Raw genomic sequence first — 20,552 nt, 5'->3', positions numbered from 1 at the left:
GTAATGACGTTTAAAGTTGAATAATATAATCGCCGTCATAGAAAAAATATTTTACGATGTTAAATCTATTGAGTACCTACTGCCGATGGAATGTTAATTTTATTACCACCGCATCTTGGACAGGTAGTCATGACTATAATGACTAATAAAACGCGGACCACAATAAATAGTTTATTTCACAACTGATTACTAGATTAATAGATTTTCTTTTTATTCTCCCTCATATAACTATGATATACATATGAATGTGAACCTATGTATGTAGTATGTACGTCTATACTGTTTGCTTAAAAACTAGTATTTTCAAAACTATTTATAAATTGCACGTTGCATATTTTATACTCAGTTTTCTTTTAGCTTTTTTTTCTTGTAAATCGTTTATTTGTAATTCGAGAATTGCACTAGAATGATTTTAATTTTGTTTCAAATATTTCAATACTTTATGATTGGCAATGAATTTGGAATTCATGCAAGACTTTATTATGAGTTTTGATATTCTCGTTTCCAAGCACGATAATGTTTTTTAAAATAAATTCAAATATTTCAAATTAAATCAATAACCACAATGCGGGTCGCGTCGTTTAAAGGAAAACAAGTACAGTGGTGGTCCAGTATAACGAATGATATAATGTCCAGATTCAATTCGTTATATCGAAAATTCGTTATTTTGAATACATTTTTTTATACAAATCTTTAGGTAAATAGAAAGTACAATTGTATTTCTCATTAATTCTATCATACTTTACTTAAAAGAGCAAAAATCGGACAAAAAATCCTTGTGCATAGCGAACGTAAATTTTGAGCATCTTTTTGCGTACACAAAGACGATTATGTAGGGCATAACAAGGCAAGCGAAAAAAACACTAGAGTAATGGAAAATTGTGTATCTTCCAATATTATCATGAACATATGTAGGTATAAGAAGATATTAACACATTTACAGTCAAGAGTTTCTAAAATTTCTTTGTAAACTTTTTTTTTCTTCGGAAATTCGTTATTTGTTCGCTATATAAAATACCAAATGAACTTGAAAAAAGTGTTCGTAATATCGAATATTCGTTATATCGGCATTCGTTATACTGGACCTCCACTGTAGTATGTTTTGTTTATACCTACATATGTATGTATGTACCTACATATTATATTTTGTTTAAGATCTAAGCGATTGATGCGTTGGCGAAGTTATTAGTTATGAAACTGATTTTTATTTATGTATTTATTTTTGTTCTGTTTTTGATAAGCTAAAATTCGTACTTTAGCGAATTAAAATGCAAGCGATTTTAATTCTTTTTGATAAGCTAAACTTCTTACATTGGAAGTACCTACATATGTACTCGATTTTGATGAATTTTACTTCTTGCTAAATGTTTCAATATGTGTTTATTTTTATTTCCTAAAGTTTTGCTTCGTAACCGCAAACTTAAGCATTTTAAATTTACAATTCATATTGTAAATAAAATTAAAATATTTCAGAGAATACCTTTACATTAATAAATCTATGGTGTTTGGTATAAACATATTATGTAAAAACTACTTGTATTATATAGTTGTAATGTTTACACCAAAACACCACAAAAATATTGTACCTAACTGTTTGATTTCCCTTGTTATTAATCAGAAATTTTTGTGACTATTCTGTTGCAAATATTGTTTGAATTTTGTCTGCAATATGTACTAAATTCTATTTAAGTAGAAAAGCATCTGCAAACGGCAATTTGGTTACCAGAAATGATTGAATATCGTCGCGAAACATTAGGAAAAAAAAAAATTGGGTAAAATTATAATTTGATTTTTTTAAAGCATTTTTGAAAAAAATACATAAAACCTGCTTTTATGATTAATGAAACACCGTTTTTAATTACTTTGATCAAAAAACGAAGTATGCCATCTAATTTCTTGTAGAAAAAGGAAAACAAAAATAAAAAACGTTAGAGCCGTTTAAAAAATAATTAAAATAATTTCTAACATTTAAAAAAAAAGTTGGTATGTCATTTTGAAGTCTTCTTTATAACATTACACAAAAAAATTTTAATCAAAAAATACTGTGGCAAATATGGTTCTACTTTTGAAATGAAATACATTTTTTCGCACCGTTGCACAGTGTGGCCAATCACGAATCTAGCTGGACAAAATTAATAACTCGCGTTAAATCGACTTTTTTTCTAAACAGTTTTAAACAAATGAATGTGAATAGATAAAATTCTATAAAAAAGAAATATTTTTTAAAAAGAAATCTATAATTTCTGCAAAAAGTGGGTCAAAATAGTGATGAAGAAAATGCATTTTTATAGTATTTGAATTTATGTTTCCGTAAACGTATTCTATGATTGGATATACTTAATTATTTTAAAAAACGCTTGAAAAATCTCAATAAATAAAAGCTCTATTGCTATTCACGAAAAAAGAGAGGCGGAATAATTAGTTTTTTATTAAGAAATAGAACTTTTACACACGTTTTTGACAGGTGACATATATGATTTATTTTCTCATTATCATTCTTTAAATTAAAATTTTAGCAATGATTTTAATTAAATATGCTTCACAATCATAAAAAATGGCATCACCTTTAAAAATATCTGCAGATAATTTCAAAAAAGTAACTCCTTTTTGTGCGATGCAAACTTGAAACAGAAGGGCCTATTAAAAACAGCTGTGTTTATATTACCTTCGATGTTTTTCAAGCTAATAATTCTCTAAATTTCTTCGTGACCCTATTTCTGGCCTTTTACACTTGCTTGCTTTTTGCATTGAACTTGTTTAAGATGTTCCGACAGAAAAGCATCATTCATCAATGATAATGCCTCATTAGTTGAAAATTCCAGTAGTTTAGTAGTTCCAGAGGATCAGAATTTAATTTTTAATACATTTTGATCCTTCACTCATTTCAATAAATCCTTTCCGGTATTATTGGAATATGCTTTTTCAATTTTGCGGAGAGCGATTCTGCTGATTTTAACTATTTTCTAATGGATAGGTGCACTTAGGAGACTTTTAACCTTCCGTTTGTTATATTTTTCCCGTTTTTTTAGTTTTTAAAAATTCTTTTCTACTTTTGTTTCACTATCTACTGTTTTTGTTTATTTAGTTATCACATAATATTGGTCAAGCAAAATGAAATTCATGTTTAAAGAGCGGTCCAATGTTTCTTCCACCTTTTTTGTCTTTTTTTTCGCTTAACTTGAAGCACAAAACTTTTATATATGTTTTTAGTTTTTCTTTATTGTCAAAAATGTTCCAAAGATGATACCTGCTCATTAAAAGATCAAAAAAACTGTCTTTTCGATCTTATTTGGCAGTTTTGACACATTTTTCGAAAATTTGTTTTTTTGAAAATCTTGACTTCATTTTGAAAAGTGAAAAAAGTTGTATGGCGGTCGAGAAAACGCGAGACATGTAAATAGCTAATCTTAATGACAACACTCCACAATACATTAATTAATTAATTTCAGACCGGAAAAATGCGGAAAAATTAACTTTACCTCCAATTGAAAAACAAAGATATTTTTTTTTTGCACTTCCTAGCCTTCTTATAGAATTTTTTTTTTTTTAAATAGTTGCAATATTAATTAATAAATAAAAATTAAAACACTTTACCTCCAAATGTAGATTAACAATTAAAAAAAACAATTAGAACCAAAAAACTACCACAGCGTTTTTAATCGTCAACCAAACTCAAGCGAAAAATAGAATACTTTGTATTTAGCCCAGTCGGGATGTACAAAAAATCAAGCTGAAATGGAAATAATTAGATCGTGCAATTTTTTTTCATAGGATGATAGAGGATATCACTGGGAGCTTAAAACCAGTTTTTCGGGAAAATCGACCTTGTGCTTAAGCCGCCATCTTGGATTAAAGGTAAAACACGTTTTAGTGAATAACTCGGCCATTTTTAATTTTTGACAAAAATTATATATATAAAACTTGTAGAAAATTTTATTTTCTATAACTTTTGTCTTAATAAATTTTTCTATATGACCTATATTTTTCGAGTTAATTTGAAAAAACTATACCCCTACTCAGCTTAAACTTTATACCCGCTTTGATTATAGATTTTAAGATCAACGCAATATAGAAATGTTTTTATATGTTTTTGGGGATGATAAATCTAGCTGCAATTTTAGTTTTTGCAAATTCATGAAATTTTATAAACAAAAGGAACTATCTCAAAATCGGTAAGTGTCGTTTTAAACAAAATTAGTAAATATTATAATTGATATCTAGCAAGACAAGCAAGTCTTTGAATTTTTCAAATCGGTTCATTAATGCCTGAGATATGACCAATTGTTTATAACTCACTCTCTCTTTTAAGCTTTTATTATAAGCAATTGGTCATATCTCAGGCATTAATGAACCGATTTGAAAAATTCAAAGACTTGCTTGTCTTGCTAGATATCAATTATAATATTTACTAATTTTGTTTAAAACGACACTTACCGATTTTGAGATAGTTCCTTTTGTTTATAAAATTTCATGAATTTGCAAAAACTAAAATTGCAGCTAGATTTATCATCCCCAAAAACATATAAAAACTTTTCTATATTGCGTTGATCTTAAAATCTATAATCAAAGCGGGTATAAAGTTTAAGCTGAGTAGGGGTATAGTTTTTTCAAATTAACTCGAAAAATATAGGTCATATAGAAAAATTTATTAAGACAAAAGTTATAGAAAATAAAATTTTCTACAAGTTTTATATATATAATTTTTGTCAAAAATCAAAAATGGCCGAGTTATTCACTAAAACGTGTTTTACCTTTAATCCAAGATGGCGGCTTAAGCACAAGGTCGATTTTCCCGAAAAACTGGTTTTAAGCTCCCAGTGATCCCCTCTATCATCGTATGAAAAAAAATTGCACGATCTAATTTTTTCCATTTGAAATGTTTAATTCTACTGGACTAATTATCTCCATCCAACTGTTAACAAGAACCAACTTTCAAGCTTAGCTTACGCTAATCCGAGATGAAAACAAAAAAACCAAACATGAATTACAGTTACCCATTTTATTGAGAAGCTCAACTCATGATTTAAAATCATGTGGCTAAACTTTTTTTTTTCTATTTTGTCCAGTCAGATTGGCGAATTACCACACTGTGCGTTGTTAAGAGTTGTTGTGTTTTATTTTCCTCGTGATCCAGATCAGATCATTGTATTTATTTGCGAAACAATAAAACAAAATCCTGCTTTTGTTGTAACCTAATAAAAACAATGATCTAATCTGGATCACGAGGAAAATAAAACACAGCTAGTACCTGCCAATAAAGGGTTTTCTTATGGCGTTTTCGATTGGCTCTCCGGAAGCGTCCGGAATCATTCAGAAGCCTTCTGAAAGTGTTTTATTCACCCGAGTTTGACAAGCAGAACGCTTCTAGAATAAAAATTCTCTTCTTGATTTCAAAACAGAATTCAAATCAGAATTCACTCAAATGTCAAAACAAAAACACTCAATCAGTGTTTTTTGTTTTTCATTCAACAATTTATTGTTTTCTGAAATTTAAATTAATTACAAATCAAAAATGGATGCATTAATGGATAAATTACCATTTTCTTCGAATAATAAATATTTGACAATTAAAATTTCAATTTCAAAATTTCAAATAAAAAAAAAATTGAATTGAGTGGAAGCGATTTGGCCATTCGATTTCAGAATGAGTCAATTCTTGAGTGAAACCAATCGAAAACGACATTAATGTCTGACTTTTTGGAAGAGACGTTACCAATTTTTTTTCATTGGCATACATGTGTGAGTGTTTGGAAATTTTTCTTTGTATGTATAAAAAATGGCTCTTACAATTTAAAAAAAATGCTTTGTTATACATGAGATTGTATGAAATACTTGGTTTGGAAGTCAAAAACACGTAAGGAGATGTTTGTTATTTCAAAATTAAATTAAAAATATGTATGTATTTATGAATTTTTAAAAAGCAATGAGGTGTAACCTCACACGTGTTTTAAAATCTAATTTAGGGGAAAACTGGTCATTTTTTGTATGGAATTTTTCAATTACATTTCAAATAATAACGGTTGACAATTGACATCATTATTTGTTTTCAAATTTTTTGTGAAAATTAGATAATAAGAGATCGAAATTTATTTTTTATCAACTATCAATTGATAGTTAAAAATCATAATACGGTTGTATAATATACATGTCAAGATTGATTTCTTTAGACTTAATCCTACATAACTAAGTTAAGAGTTTGTTTTTTTAAATAGCATTTTTTGTGAACCTGTGCGAAATACTCAATTATAATAAGGTGCTTGTTTTTTACAATAATGTTTGAAAAATCCAAGCAAAATTTGTATTAGGGTAGAAGGGGGAGCATTTGCCAGTGGGGTGCCTTTGCCAGTCCAGGTTTTTTTCCAAACCAACAGAATATTAAATACCGAAAAATCATTTTCTGTTGCACATTTATGATTGAAAACTTTCCACAAAGTTTGACAGCTTTTGGCTGGACACGAAATAAATTAGACGCTTGTGTTTTTTTTTTTAGTTTTTTAATGTTGAAAACCAAAATATGAAGGCACATAATCGTCGTAAATTTTTAATATTTGTCTTGTTAAATTACTTTTTTATACAAATATCTTTTAAAAATTATGTGTACTATGCTATGTAGAAGTGATTTTTTTATTGTTTAACTTATAAAAAAGTTATAAGTGAATTTTTGAAAGATTAGCTTGTGGGGTGCATTTGCCATTTTTTTTGGGTAGGTTTTGCTCTGGCAAATGTACCCCATGGGGTATATTTGCCAGAAGCAAGCTTCCTCAAAAGAGGATGACAGAATCCTTAAAAATCAATCCCTTCTTCGTACTTTCAGCTAAAAAGAAGTTTTGTTTATGATTATTGGTTTTATTTGTATTAACTTTGATATTTAGGTTACTGGCAATCCCTCCCCACCCCCGCGGCAAAGCCTCCCACCTGGGGAGGCTTTGCCACATCACTTTTCGTTTTTTTGAATAAATTATTAAAAATATAAATAATTAATATATCAAGATGAAAAAAATATTTAAGTGAAGATGATAAAGTCAATAGTAATATCCGATATAAAAAAATTAAAAGAAACGTAAAAACTTTGCGTTATATCAATTTTCCTAAATCCTGGCAAATCCTCCCCCTTCTACCCTACTATTCAACTGGAGCGTAGTGTATGTATTGCATTTCCACATACAGCTTGTCCCAAAAGTAATGATCAGATCTGAAAATGTTGATAGACCATCTTGTGTAGTCTCAGATTTGTTATACTTTTTATTTCATATCAAACCGATTTTGATAGAATGCAGTTCTTGTAAAAGTTCGAAAAAAAAACATAAACATTATTTTAATTGAAGGCCATATGGCAACCCTGCTTCTACGCCTTTAAATGCAAAGGTAAATATGCGGGACTGAATGACGGGAATAGTTAATGAAAGAATTGAGAAAAGACTGAATGAAAGCCTCAGATACAATTTCTGGCAAAAAATTAATTAATTATTTATGTAAAATAATTTCCAAAGACTAAAACAATATGTACCTAATCATTTTTTATAACATCAAATACGTTTTATTCTTTTGCAGAGACTTCAGCAACAAATCGATTCGAATCACCCTATTCGTGCTCAATTCGAATCCAGAGTTGCAGTGTGTACATCTTATATAATAGCTTCGTTGCAATATCAAAACCATATAACCAATTACCATCAAAATATTCTAGAAATGTGTTTATCCATTTGTTCATCAGCACAGGCTAAAACTATGCAGAATTTGGCTAGTTTAGATACTGACCTAATGTAAGAATAACTTTTTTTAAGTATATTCATGTTTTTGCAACTAAATTAAATATTTGCTTTTAGTGCTCTTATTTGGATGCCAGTTGAATTTGTTGGCGACTATATTACACAGAGGCTTTGTCTTAAATTAATTATTGCAGTTTTAAAGCATTTAAGTGTCGGAGAAGGCCAAACAAAAATTTTTCAAGCAAAACTAGATGAGAACAGAAAGAAGTTGATTTTGAAACTTACAACGAATTTAGTAAAGTTCGATCAAGTAAGTATAGTGTTGAAAAAAAAACTTTTTTGCTCCTAAAAAAATACTGTCAAAATGTCGGTTTTCAAATATAATTTCTAAAATAATGGAAAATTCTACAAACAAAAAAAACAGGTTCACCTCGTTGTCGTTTTCGAGACATTATTTTTAAAGTATTTTTGTCATTTATTTTCTTATGATCGGGTTGGCATCCGTGAAACAGCTGGAGCTCTAGCCATACGACTTGGTGGTGGCACCTTGAAGTTGTTGTTCAGAGATTACAGTGGTATACATAACCATTGAATAATTATATATAGAAGTGACACCGATAGTTTCTAGCGCTACACAATTTTATTTTTTTCGGCAATCAGATGTACTAAAAAATCCCCAGAGAGAATGGGGCTTGTCTTAGAAAATTATTTTTCCAAAAATTTGTTTTTAAAAAAGGAAATTTCACAAATACAAACGTAACAAAACAAATATCAAATAAAAATAAATTGTATCGTCGACATCCTATAGTAGAAAAAAAAAAAATAAGGAAATTTTACTCACACATAAAACATAAAACAAATATCAAACAAAAATAAATCGTATCGACACATCGACTTCGACATCCTATAAATGAAAAAATAAAATAAGGAAATTTTACTCATACATACAAAATTACACAAATATCAAACAAAAATATTGAAAAGTTAGTTGACATTATAAATGTATCCATAGTAACTCGAAACTAAAAACAAGAAATTTTTTATTAACGACGAGAATTTGAACAAAATTAAATATTATTGTTGTATATCCTAGGAACGTTATAGCTTATAGGGCATGAAAGTTACCCTTGTTTCAATAGTCCTATTAGCGTAGGTGACAAGGTGATTGCTGTTTAATTTTGCTTTCTGAGTTCGTATCCCCACAGAGATTGCTATTTTTTTTTATATCATATTTTATTTTGGAATATTATGAAATGCGTAACAATTAGAGCCTTTTTTTGCTGAATCGAAACTTAAGCATTTAATTACAACATAAATCCTTATGTGACAGTTTACGCCGAAGTTAAAATAGAGCCTAAAAGTTTATGTTCAACATGAATTATTTAAGGTTCGTTTCAGCTAATGGCCCTTCAAGAAAAAATGAAAAACGTTAAGAAAAACTCAACGTAATAATTTAAATCAGGTAAGAGCTCAAACCAATAAGTCGTTTTGGCTCAAACTTTTTGTTTATTTTTGATTCCAAGGAGGGGAAATTGAAATTTTTTAACGGCACCAACTAGAGATGCTGCGAATAATGATTCGGTCGAATACCGAACATTCGACCATGTACATTCACTTACTATTAGGCTATTATTACTATAATTCACCAAAGCTTATCATTAGTAAATTTGATTTTCTACGAGCCTTACCAATAATCAAATTAAAGGTTCACTTAAATATTTGACTGAATTATACATATTTCTCTCAACCAATATAAACAATTTAATACTCAGGTTAAAGGCTAAAGCTCGGATAAATTTAATACTTGAGTTTCATAACCATAAAATTTAACCGAGCATTAGCTTTTAACCTGAGTTGTTTTTATACACTAGCCCAAAAAGTTTAAGGAACAAAGGAAAACTCGTGATAGCTCCAAAACAAGTACCAATTCGATTTGATTTTTTCTACTAAGATAGATTTTTAGAAAAAAAAATTTCAAAATCGTTGGAACCTTATAAATTAAAAAAAAAAAATCAAAAATAAAATTGGTATGCAATTTTGTAGAAATTACTAATCCAAAAACTATTATTTTCCCAAATTTTCTTTCTGTTTTATATCTAAACTATATAAATGCTTTTGTATAAAAAATTCGTTGAAATTAAATTGGTAGTTTGGCACGGTTCTACGGTAGGTTAATAATAATTTTAAAAAATGTCCATGATTGCCCAAAAACTATTATATAATTTTTTTAAACAAAATCACTGGTACCGTTTTCGAGAAAATTAAACATTTCCGAAATTGGTTTATGACAGGTATCGTTTTTTTTGATAAAAAAAAAATAGTTCTAAAAACCCCTATGGAGATTCTGCAAAAAAATGCTACATACCAAGTTTGATGTTACTCGGTAGATCCATTTAGCTGTTCCTTTGGGAGGTGGAAAAGTACTACTAATAGAACTAGCGATTTTCAATGGAACGCACTTTCAACGAATTTAATACAAATCGTATCCACTCGGGAAGAAGAGCATGAGTAGGTAGATAATAGTACTAGATTAAACAAAAAATCTACTATTAGCAGACTACCACCTCCAGTGGAACAGGGCTATAGTAATCCCATGTCTGATTGTTATCTTAACTTTTTTTTTGTACGAATGCATAGCTTGACTATATCATGACAAAATAAAAAGCATGTAAAAGCTACATTCTTCTAGTTTTAGAATCTTTGAACCAAGTATGTATTTTATTTCAAATGGTGAAATAGAAAAATCATTGGAATTATCCCAAAACCACATTTTCTTGCATTTGCGATCAAAATATGCCTTTTTACCTTTTGAGTTTATTTTAACATTGTATTTATAAATATCGTTTAAGTTTTAGATAACAAAAATGTTTTAATTAAAAATAAAGAAAAGTATCCAAAAATGGTACGAAAAGATTTTTTTTTTTCAAATTTTAACATTTTATAAAAACTTTTAATTTTTATTTGCAGTTGCAAATCTGAACAAAGCCGTACATCCAAAGTCCTTGTTCGCAAACATAAATCAGTTTAAGCAAATAAACGAGGTTGTTTCGTATTGTATTAATATACTTTAAAATAATGTGAAATATGGCCATATTGTATGAACTTGATCCCTACCTACTCCTGCATTATGCGGTTTAAGAAAATAGTAAGTATATGCCACAGTGCATGTGGAAAACATTCAAACAATGTGAACTACAACTTTGGCCTAGATATTATTACAAAAAGCACCCTAACGGCCAATTTCTTCACAAAAGTCCTAAATCAGCTTACGGCCAATTTCTTCACAAAAGTCCTAAGTCAGCTTAGTACCCCGTCTAGCTAGACCAGGTCCTAGCACTAGTACTCGGTCCTAAGGAAAACTTAGGACCCGAGCATTTCTTCACATATATAGGACCTGATCTAAATTTACAACGCAGTCCTAAGATTTAATACGTATAAAACTGGTCTAACTGTCATTCTGACAATATTTTGATGTTTAAAATAATTAATTTTGATATTTGAAATAATTTATTTTCACATTTGAGGAAATTTAACAAAATAAAGAAAGACAAAATGTAGAAAATAATAAAAGGACTATCAAAAAAATCTAAAAACAAATGTGGTCAAACGTAAGAAGGGCCAACAAGCAAAACAAATTCGATTCATTTATCAAGAAATTTCACAGTCAAGAATTAATTCCTGAGTGCTGAATTGTGTAATGTAAACAATTCTGAAATACAGGTCACCAAAAACGAGGAAGGTTTCATACAAGTACTCGAGATTTAAACGGAACGCAGACCCATATTAATAATAATGATTATAATGTACCAACCTACATAAAAAATTTATTTCAATAAAAAGAATAATTTAAAAGAACGCAGTCTTTTTTTACTAAAATGCAACTCGCAATATTTTATCATGACTTATAGGCAAGTCCGAGGTATAAGCAAGAGTGTAAATGATTTCCAGGTCGAGAAATTTAAAGATCATCTTTCCTGACTTGGCTGTCACTTTTAGGAAGATCGAACATTTTTTGGTACTTCTTCATCAAGATGTGTTCTCTTGCCCATTCTTCCCGTTCCGGCATTGCATTCGTCATTTCAAGTGTTTTGGGTAAATTTTAAAAAATCGTTCCAATCATTAAAATTAACAAAAAACAGTTTTCAAACGAAACAATACCCAAGAAATTTATAAATCTGGCAGATTTCTCTTAAAAAGAATAAAATTCATTGCTTTTTTTTCAAGTACTAACCGCTAGACTACCGATTTTGAGGTCCTAACAAATTACGAGTCCTAACTAATACTCGGTACCAATTTGACAGTACTAGGGCTTAGTACTTTTGTGAAGAAATAACTTGGTACCGATTTGAGTACTAACAATTGGTATAATAACCAAGTACTAGTCGATTTTGAGGATCTAGCTAGGACCAGGTCCTAACTAGTACTCGGTCCTAAACTGACAGTTTTAGGACTTAGTACTTGGGTGAAGAAATGAGTTGATACCGATTTGAGTACTAACTTTAGGACTAGGACCGGTATTAGCGTTAGGACTCTGTGAAGAAATTGGCCGTTAGTACCCGGTCTAGCTAGACCAGGTCCTAGCACTAGTACTCGGTCCTAAGGAAAAGTTAGGACCCGAGCATTTCTTCACATATATAGGACCTGATCTAAATTTACAACGCAGTCCTAAGATTTAATACGTATAAAACTGGTCTAACTGTCATTCTGACAATATTTTGATGTTTAAAATAATTAATTTTGATATTTGAAATAATTTATTTTCACATTTGAGGGAATTTAACAAAATAAAGAAAGACAAAATGTTTCTACATTTTAAAGGACTATCAAAAAAATCTAAAAACAAATGTGGTCAAAGTAACAAGGGCCAACAAGCAAAACAAATTCGATTCATTTATCAAGAAATTTCACAGTCAAGAATTAATTCCTGAGTGCTGAATTGTGTAATGTAAACAATTCTGAAATACAGGTCACCAAAAACGAGGAAGGTTTCATACAAGTACTCGAGATTTAAACGGAACGCAGACCCATATTAAGTTAACGACACTTTCGGATACACATTTGTACCTACATAATGATTATAATGTACCAACCTACATACAAAATTTATTTCAATAAAAAGAATAATTTAAAAGAACGCAGTCCTTATATTGTCTTTTTTTACTAAAATGCAACTCGCAATATTTTATCATGACTTATAGGCAAGTCTGAGGTATTAGCAAAAGTGTAAATGATTTCCAGGTGGAGAAATTTAAAGATCATCTTTCCTGACTTGGCTGTCATACTTTTAGGAAGATCGAACTTTTTTTGGTACTTCTTCATCAAGAAGTGTTCTCTTGCCCATTCTTCCCGTTCCGGCATTGCATTCGTCATTTCAAGTGTTTTGGGTAAATTTTAAAAAATCGTTCCAATCATTTAAATTAACAAAAAACAATTTTCAAACGAAACAATACCCAAGAAATTAATAAATCTGGCAGATTTCTCTTAAAAAGAATAAAATTCATTGCTTTTTTTCAAGTACTAACCGCTAGACTACCGATTTTGAGGTCCTACAAAATTACGAGTCCTAACTAATATTCGGTACCAATTTGACAGTACTAGGGCTTAGTACTTTTGTGAAGAAATAACTTGGTACCGATTTGAGTACTAACAATTGGTATAATAACCAGGTACTAGTCGATTTTGAGGATCTAGCTAGGACCAGGTCCTAACTAGTACTCGGTCCTAAACTGACAGTTTTAGGACTTAGTACTTGGGTGAAGAAATGAGTTGATACCGATTTGAGTACTAACTTTAGGACTAGGACCGGTATTAGCGTTAGGACTCTGTGAAGAAATTGGCCGTAATCAAAATTAAATAAACACTTCTATAACTGAAGAAAATCTTCTTCTTCTCGTTAATAAAAACAAAAAACAAAATCCTTCCAAACATACATAAGAATCAAACATTCAAAAATAAATATTCAATTCAAAATAATACAAAACTTTAAAATAAATTCAATTTCAATATTACAGAAACAAAAATAAACAAACACACTACTAGCACAAAACAAAACTAATACAAATACAATAAATATAAATAATATTGTAGATGTGGTTACTTAGTAACCAAAAGTCCTTTTCGGCCATCGAATACACAATCCTAAAACGATTGTGGCGCCACTCCTCAAACGATTGTGGCTCCACCCCTCAAACATAGCGGACGTTTTTTCCGGTGTCACTTCTATATATAATTATTCAATGACATAACTTAATACTTACGGCCATATTATTCACTCTAGATTTAGTTTGAATTTAAGTTAATTTTAAATCCAAGCCATATTATTCACTCTAGATTTAGTTTGAATTTAAGTTAATTTTAAATCCAATCACTTAAATCTTAATTTCATAAATCCAAGGATTTAATTTTTTGTTCATATTATTCACTAAAAAAAATCATTTATCTTTATTTTTATACTTGACAAAACAACTGAACACTGTGAAAATGAATTTTACATCTGGATTTATAAAGTTAAACAGAGAGTAGTTTAAATTTGTTTGGATTTAACGAGATTGGATTTAAGATTGGATTTAAGTAGTGAATATTATGGATTTGGATTTATTTTGACATTTAAATTTCTTTACATCCAGATGTATTTTTTAAACTAGTGAATAATATGGCCGTTAGTCCCAAAACCATTTTCATGATTTTGTAAAATGTTTCAAATTATGAGATTATTTTCCAATGTTTAATATTTTATTATTTTTGAAAATAATTCTTTTGTATTATAATCAGTCATATTTTGTTTCTTATTTTTTAATAATATTTTAGGTTTCAAGAGACGTGTTGAATAAATATAACATGAGTATAACGAGCAGTTGTGCCGTTTTTTCTATTTACTGTACTAAAGCTTTTTTTGGAACCTCTGAACTATTTAAGCCAAATGTGAGTACTATCCTTAGCTTGATCTTTTTTCTACTTCAAAATTTGATATTGTGTTTTTTTATCGTTTTAGAAAGTTTCCAAGTTTTGGATGGATTTCAACTGTACCTCAAAGAGTGTTTCATTACTTTGTCAATTAAATCAAAGTGAAGGGAAACAAGAAGAATTTTACATAAAAATAAGAATTAACAAGCTTCAAATGTGAGTACCAGATAAAACGTATATATATTTTTGTTAGTTATTTAAATAATTCATTATCGTTAGTCGGAGTTATTAATGTTTTCATAAAAATCGCGAAACACAAAATTAAAAATTCCAAAAACAAAAACAAAAAAAACTATGAAAAACCATTGGCGCAAAACTGTAGTCAGATTACGTTTACCGAATTGTCCTGGCCCTCGTTATCCACAATTATGTAACTTTTGGCCCTTTGTAGCTCGGAGCGATTTTTTTTTTCCTATTTTTCACAAAAAAATTAAAAAAAAAATTGAGACAAGTTCTAATATTTCTTGAATGCACGCCCGATTGTACGAGTAATAACATTATATAAGTAAGCTTTTGAGCTGATTTTTACAAAAAAACTTAAAAATAAATTCAATTTTATAAGAAAAATGTATGAAATTAATGTAAAGCTACGAAAATCAAATCTTCCCGCTGAAAACATGCTTCAATATTCCATAGATTGCGCATCGATTACAATCATTTTCTTTCATTTTGTAGTTTTTTAGCTCTAAACTCAAGATTATTTGAAAAATTAAGTTAAATGGTTCCAATCGGTAAAAATTAAATTCTGTCACAATTATTAACGACAATTAAATTATTTTTCATATTCATGCTTTTGGCCTGAGGATCTTCTTCTGGCAGACATTTCATGAGTTGATTGCTTTCTTATTTAAAATCGACGTTCAAAATATGTAGCGACCTTAAATTAGGGCAATTATTCTTGAATTAACATTTACATTATGTAATAATGATTGATTTCTATATTTGATAAACTATTATTTTTTCAGTGAAAACCAATTTGATTGTTCTGTATATACCATTGGACCGGCTTTTTTCTCAACAAATGTTTCAGCTCAGTTACAAAGTTCCCGTGTAGCAGTGTTTACCTTACCTGAAAATGAATTGGAACGCTTGAAAAAGAATCAAGATTTATTCGATTATTACAACAATTTGTCAATTCAGGAGTCTTCTGATGTTTCAACTCCTAATACAATTATAAAATACTTGGCTGAGTTGAGTCAAGACTCACCAATGACTCCATTTTCTGAAAATTATAACGACACTCCAAAGATGAAATTAGCAGTAGCCAAAGATTCACCAATTACTCCAATTTCTGAAAACTATAACGAAACTCCAAAAATGAAATCGGCAGTAGTCAAACTTTACAAATTTGATGCTGCACGAAAAGATCTCCAAGTTAGGGATGCACTAAAAAATCAATACAAAAACTTGTCGAGTGATAACAGTGCAACAGCTAACAGGACTACTCTCGTGTCACATGTTGAATATCTTCCTAACTATGAAGGTCCATCAATCCAAAAAAGTGGCCAAAATATAAGCACCAATTCGACTGCAATTGAAGATGCATCAATTTTTAAAAAGCCCACTACTCCTATTAAATATAAAACCAAAACAAAACCTAAGAGCAAATTGGGGCCATTACAAGAATTGCACGGTACATATTTATCAGACAAATCGACAGTTCTTGAAGACCTCCAAAATTTGTCAAAAGCACTGATAAATGAACACAGAAAGAAAAATTCTGATTTACCTCAAGTTTCTCAAAGAAACGAAATAGATGAAAAAGATGTTTTTCCAGGCCAAACCTTTAAACCCAGAAACGAAGTAGAGTCTGATAGTAAAAGCTATTCAAAATTAACAGCTGGACAGATTTCGATAAAGGTATCTAGGAAAACAAATTTCATTCCAGGCTTTTCGAATGCCATTGAGTATTCTGTAAAAAGACAGAGGTTAATAGAATTAATTTCCTTTCAGGAAGTCTCCAATGTTTCCGAAGTTGCTACTCAACTCCCGAATGAAGAGACAAGTATAAGCAACAATACTTTATTAGAGCTACATTCTATTCCACCGGAAACATCAGAAATTCCAACAGCTTCGACACCAATTCAAGTGACTGTCAATCCAATTCAAAAATCTCCTGAAATAAACAACTCCACCGAAACATCACAGTGTATAGAAATCTCCAACAACAAAAGTACTACGCCAAAAAAATCTAGCACAGAGGAAACGCAACGATTTTCTAATGACAGTTATGTGAACGAATCATCAGTTTTGAATCAAAATACTTCACAAAATCAAGGCGACGAAAACCATGTTACTTCAACATCGCAAACATCAAATAAACAATCAAAAAAGTTTTTTCAAAATATTACCCTTCCAAGAATTCAAACAAAACAAAAACGAACTCCAAAAATTGTGAAAAACAAAAAATCTTACAACAACTTCCATGAATCATTAAATTCTAACCCTGAAGCAAAAAACAATTTAAATGATGTTGATTCTCAACTACCACAAGATACAAGTCGTCGCATTTTTAAAAATAAAAATATGCCAACCATATATTCTAAAACTGCAATTAAAGCTAAAAAGAAAACTAGTAAAAAGAAAACTAATACAGCGGAAAATCATCCAAAGAAGAGAAGCGTCAATTTTGTTAGACCGTTAAATTTTGCAAATGATCTCAGTTTAAATAAAATTGAGCCTGTTTCAGAGTATGGAAAAAATGAAAATTCTGGAAAAATGAAGGATATCGTTGAAAACAAGAAAAAAGTAGGCGTCTTAAATCAGAGAAAAGATTTAATCATTATCAGTGACTCTGAACAGGAATGTAAACCTAAACCTATAAGAGGAAAACCGAACAAACGAAAAGCACATGAAAATGAAGTTGAAATATCAGAACATGTTCCTTATTCAATTTGGAAAGTCAGCCAGAAAGATAAAAATAATGGTGAATCGATAATGTCTTCGCCACGACCAGAAAACCATAATGAAAAAAGATCCAAACCTGCACCTCCTCAGGTATCGCGAGTCAAACATTTTGAAATTCAAAATGAAAGTATAATACGAAACCCAAATATTCCTCTCAACAGTCGTTGCAATAATTCAGTATCAGACTCGAGTCCCATCACCGTTTTCTGCAAATCAAAAAACAGAATGCAAATTGCACAAAATCCACGTTCTGTGAGAAATAAAAATGCAGATAGTGCTGACTCGATAGTGGTTTCTTCCCGACTAGAAGACCAAAACGAAAAACGATTTGAAATCGAACCTCCACATATTCAAAATGAAAGCATTCAAAGAAATCAAAATAATGTTCCTTCGAGAAGCCGCCGCAGCAGTTCAGCATCAGAATCGATTTACACCTCCTATTCCTCAAAATCGAAACATAAAATACAAAGTGTACAAAATCAACTTTCTGTGGGAAATAAAGACACGAATAGTGGTGATTCGAGAGTGGTTTCCTCGCGACCCGAACACCAAAACGAAGAAACACTTGAAACTGAACCTCCAGACATTCAAAATGAAAGCATTTCACGAAATCAAAATAATGTTCCTGCGAGAAGGCGACGCAGCAGTTCGATATCAGAATCGGTTCACACAAGGTTTTTCTCAAAATCCAAAAATGAAATGCAAAGTGAACCAGATCCACTGACTGTGAACAAAGATACGTACAATGATGATTCGAGAGTACTTTCACCACCACCAGAAAATCAAAAAGAAAAAAGATCCGAAACCCAATCTACTCAGATTTATCTAGATCCTTTTGATAAAGTCAAACATTTTGGTATTCAAAATGAAAGCTTTGTACGAAATAATAATAATGTCCTTTCTATCAGACGCCGCCGTAATAGTTCATCGTCGGACTCAAGTCATACATACGTTTTCTCCGAGTCTGAAGATGAAATTCAATGTACACAAGATCAACTCCTCGTAAGAAATAAACACAAAGTTCCAATGAACGCCGAAATAGTTCGCCGAGACCACCCTGATGATATGATATCGAGTCCAATTGCAGTTCCTATGGAAATAATACAAACATTTACAAAGTCACCATCAAGGGATACTATTTTAACATCAGTTCAGGTTTGTAGAATAAAATTATTTTTAACAAATTTAAAAGTAAACTTTGCTGATATAATAGAGCATTTCATAATATTATAAAGGTGAACAAAAATTTCCCTGGAAATGTTTACCTTGTTTCAAAGATTGGAACGAAAATGATCATCAAAAGATTCCCTCGGAATTCATTGGTATCGGCAATACATTTTTCAGGATAATTAAAAATAATCCAAAACATTATGCAACTGTTTCAACTTACATTTTCGTATTTATATTCTGCATATTTCTGCTCATAAAAGAAATATGCAATTTATATAACGCCCTAGGGGTATATTTTGTATCTCTCAACTTTTTATAAAAAAAAATTCTTCAATGGGTTTTAAAAATAAAATAACTTATGCAACTTTGTATGTCACATGTTGGACCAACGGACAAAGTCCCACCTTTATAGGAAAACAACCTATCTTTAGTTCAAACGAAAGTGTTAAGTTATTAAAACTAAATAAGGATACAACCACAATTTGAAGTCATGCATTTGACAATCTTGAATCTGAGTTTTAAGGTTTTCGCGGTTGTTAAGACATGACATTATTAGGGTTTTTCGGATTATCCGCGTTATATTATATATAACGCGGATAATCCAAAAAACCCTAATAATGTCAAATCTTGAATCGGAAATCGGAATTTGATTCCTGGGAGTGAAACATATGAAATGAAAGCCGAATTCCGTTGGAAAATTTATTGCCGATACATAAAAATTTCGAGGGAAACTTTTCATGGTCATTTTCGTTCACATGTCTACTCATCTTAATGTAAAAAAAAATAAATGAGTGATTACCGAGTATGGAACAAAACACGCCAAAATGATCTATTTCAGATACTTAAAATTTATATCATTGTATTAAACTTCACAAACAGACTAAAATCAATTTACTTGATTATCTTATTATTTTAGATGTCATTAGTCTCGGATTCTCCTGATATTTTGGAGTCTGAACAACAGCAATATGATTCTCATCAGCTCCTACAAAACACAACAATAAATATTGGGTCCCCAATATATGAAGACCTCGATGATGAAGACCCAAGTGTCACAAATCAACGACCAAATGTTTATAACCCTCTAATAGAAACGTGTCACAAAAAAGCCTCAGGCGAAACAAATCATTTTTCTGATTTAGAAGAAGAGAATCAAGAAGTTGTTCCAATTATTTCAAATATTCAAACTTCCCTACACACTCATCAACTAGAAATATTCCCCGAAAATATAACCAACGAAGACCAACTTGTGCCAAGAAAAGTTCAGTTTGTTAAGAATGTATTACAAAAGCCAACAGACGATCAACCAACTAGCTCTCACGGTTCTCCTATTTCCATCTACTCAGAATCCGAAATAAATAAAAATGATACATATAGCAATCAAGTTATTATTCGAAATCACTTTGTGACTTCACTCCGAAAAAGAACTCATTGTCCAGATGATGAGCAATTAATTCGAGCGAAAATTCCTGCTTCAATAAACTGCACACCTCTAAGAGGTAACTCAAACATTTTTGTACTTTAATACAAGTTTAATTTTTCATTTTAGATTATGATCAACTATTGCCACAATTTGTCAAGAAACTGACAGACGAAAAAGATCGTCTAATAAATAATATTGAAACTAAAACAGACGAAAGTGTAAACTTTACCAAGACTCTTGACGTAATTACAAAAGCAATAGCATATCATCAGACTGCAATAAAAGAGGAGCAAACAAAATTAGTATCTATTATCGAAAATCTGGATGTTCACCAAAACATTTTACAAAAAAATCAATCGGAATTGGAAAAGTAAATATTT

General features: G+C 30.2%; 1 protein-coding gene across 2 annotated transcripts in view; it reads left to right on the top strand.

Annotated features, from left to right (window-relative positions):
- LOC129908474 (uncharacterized) overlaps window positions 1–20,552 on the top strand; it is a 38,623-nt gene that overhangs the window by 17,790 nt on the left and 281 nt on the right. Inside the window, exons 3-10 of one of the 2 annotated variants that reach the window (XM_055984963.1) lie at window positions 7,552–7,763; window positions 7,827–8,019; window positions 14,517–14,630; window positions 14,701–14,828; window positions 15,638–16,532; window positions 16,626–18,734; window positions 19,666–20,248; window positions 20,299–20,542. In XM_055984963.1, the coding sequence (XP_055840938.1) occupies window positions 7,552–7,763; window positions 7,827–8,019; window positions 14,517–14,630; window positions 14,701–14,828; window positions 15,638–16,532; window positions 16,626–18,734; window positions 19,666–20,248; window positions 20,299–20,542 (4,478 nt within the window). Of the gene's footprint in view, window positions 1–7,551; window positions 7,764–7,826; window positions 8,020–14,516; window positions 14,631–14,700; window positions 14,829–15,637; window positions 18,735–19,665; window positions 20,249–20,298; window positions 20,543–20,552 lie in introns of both variants that reach the window. The other variant, XM_055984962.1, reaches the window with a different exon arrangement.

This window comes from Episyrphus balteatus, chromosome 2, assembly GCF_945859705.1.
Source record: "Episyrphus balteatus chromosome 2, idEpiBalt1.1, whole genome shotgun sequence".
NCBI classification, from domain to species: Eukaryota; Metazoa; Arthropoda; class Insecta; order Diptera; family Syrphidae; genus Episyrphus; species Episyrphus balteatus.
The sequence above is the reverse complement of the archived record's forward strand: the minus strand, read 5'-3'. Positions and strand labels throughout refer to the sequence as shown.